At 55.3% G+C, this 2,337-nt stretch overlaps 1 protein-coding gene across 1 annotated transcript; it reads right to left on the reverse strand.

Annotated features, from left to right (window-relative positions):
- Positions 1-959: 959 nt before the first annotated feature.
- H310_12851 (hypothetical protein) lies at positions 960-1,588 on the reverse strand (the record flags this gene model as incomplete). The annotated part of the gene is made up of 2 exons (XM_008880063.1): positions 960-1,235; positions 1,433-1,588. The coding sequence occupies 2 exons, from the start codon at positions 1,586-1,588 to the stop codon at positions 960-962; spliced, it is 432 nt and encodes a 143-aa protein (XP_008878285.1).
- Positions 1,589-2,337: the final 749 nt, after the last annotated feature.

Consider the following 2,337-nt stretch of genomic DNA (forward strand, 5'->3'; position numbering starts at 1 on the left):
CCTGAGTCCACTGCGTCCAGGTCCCAGACGGCATTTTGTTTTCGGGCTGCCTCGAGCACCCCGCTGGCTGAATAACCCAGTGCGTTCATCACAGGCCGCCCAAAAAACAACTCGATCTTGTCCTTCACGGTCTCATCCACCTATAAGTCCAGGCTCCAGAGAACCACCGGACCGTAGGCAATGAGACCAAACCAGTCCAAGAGGATGGGAAATTGCTCGAGGTTGTTGCTGACGGGGCATTTCGGCGTGCCACGGAAGCAACACCCTTGACCCCGCCAAATTCGCTGTCGTCTTCGCTCATCGGATCGCTAACACTCACGAGAATTAGTTGCTTTGTTGCTTGGATAAAGCTTGTACGGTACATCCTCTGTTTGCTATTACTGCCGCCATATGAAAAAACACATTTTTTATATTAGTACACCACATTAATGCAATTGGATGATTGAAAAATGAACATAATTGATTGGTCATAACCGTTACTGTTGAATTTCTGGGTCTGACTGCTAAAGGAAGGCATTCGCATCAAAGAGCAGCGACACAAGGCAGAACAAATACAAGGAAGGGTGCCCGTACGTCGCATGAAATCCTTTTGCAGATGAGGCAACTTAGAGTGGTTACCAGCATGGTGCTCAAGTACCAATAGCATTACGGCCTGAAGGGTATGAAAGACTTTGGCCAACTTCTCTCCGGTGAGTGTCAAACGCCATCACAGTCGACGCAATAATGCCATCAATAGTGCGACTCACCATCATTTACTGCAAACTTGTATCGACGCAATTCATGGTCGAGCACGTTCAAATCCGGACTATTTGGTGGCTGCCGACGCGTGTCCAGTCGTCTTAGAGGACACGAACCACATGGTACGGCCCCTTCCACCGGCGTGTCAACTTGTTCGGGTGTTGCGACACTCGAGCTACCAACACAAAATTTCCCAAGGCCAGGCTTGGCCACTTCACGCCTTAATTGTTTTCGCGCTGCTTGCGCTTCCTGTCACGCTTCGCCGCCGCACTCGCCAGACAGTCCTTGTGCATCCGATCGTGAGCGGAGTTAACCGCTTGCAGTTGCTGTTGCTGGCTCTTTGCCAGCCAATCCACCGTCGCCTGTTCCATTAGACGCAGGTGGAAGAGAGCGCGCAACTGTGTGCTGGCTGGCAGAGCCAGGAACACCGTGATCGGTGGGACACCACCCAAACGATCGGCGGGTTGGTGGTTCAGAGCTGACTGGACCATCGACACCTTCGCAGCTCATTCGTTCTCTCGCAACTTGAGCTCGCTGGACAGGGCGCGCACCATGGGAGAATCAGACGATTCACGACCTCTACTGACCCGTTGGCCCAGGGACATTGAGGCGTCACAAGTTGGTGGTGTGCGCCCAACGTTCGGCGTAGCTCGTCGATCACTCAGTTCTTGAAGTGCGACCCGCAGTCACTAACCCACGTCGCGACGACGTCAATGAGACCAAACCAGTCCAAGAGGGCTGAAGCCGTGGCCTGAGAGGTGGCGTCGGCTCCGGGGTACAAGCGCACGTACCCACACATGTCGTCCTTGACGACCAGCAGGTAGCGCCATCCGTTCGTAGCAGCGGGCATCTGGAGTCAGTTAAAATGGATGAGCTCCTTTGGTCGGTTACACAGCCGCCGCTGTTGCAGGTCGACAGTGCCGCTGGGGATCGACGTGGCTCCCGTCGGCATCACAAAACAGCCCTTGTCAACAGATCACTTGACCAGAGTCTTGTCCACGTCGGCCGTGTCCTCGTTTTCGAGACAATCACGCTGGACACGGACAATCTCGTCTAGGGCGGGCCACTCGAGTTGGTGGACCGCAATGGTGACACCAGCTTAACCATCTGGTAAACGCGGGCCAGGCTGGCCCCGCGGTTCGCCATGCCCCACCGACTCAAGAGGTCCCCCAGATATTGTCACCCCCCGCGATCGGCTCGATCACGTAGGGGAAGGTCGACATGACCAAGAACCAGCGCTGCAGCCTGCTCGCTTGGTACTTGGCAATATTCGTCCCACCCCCGCCGGGGTGGAACATGTACACATGGTTCCGGTGGTTCGTAAATAGACGGAAACCGCCGGAGCGCAGCAGAAGGTACTCGAGACGCTTGCAAGCTTCGACGATGGGCCATCGATCGATCGCCCCTCGGATGGCACCGCTCAGGAACGCGAGCGGTTCATGACGTTGATCGACTGTTAGACATTGAGGTATTCGGTCGGAATCTGGGTGACTACTGCGCCCCAGAACCCGTCGCTGGCATCGGTGTACAAACAGACGACCATGTCAGCTGAAGGGTGGGCCAGGGGCACCATGCAGTGTAACGCATCCTTGATCGCTT

This window comes from Aphanomyces invadans (assembly GCF_000520115.1).
Source record: "Aphanomyces invadans strain NJM9701 unplaced genomic scaffold supercont1.44, whole genome shotgun sequence".
Lineage (NCBI taxonomy): Eukaryota > Oomycota > Saprolegniomycetes > Saprolegniales > Verrucalvaceae > Aphanomyces > Aphanomyces invadans.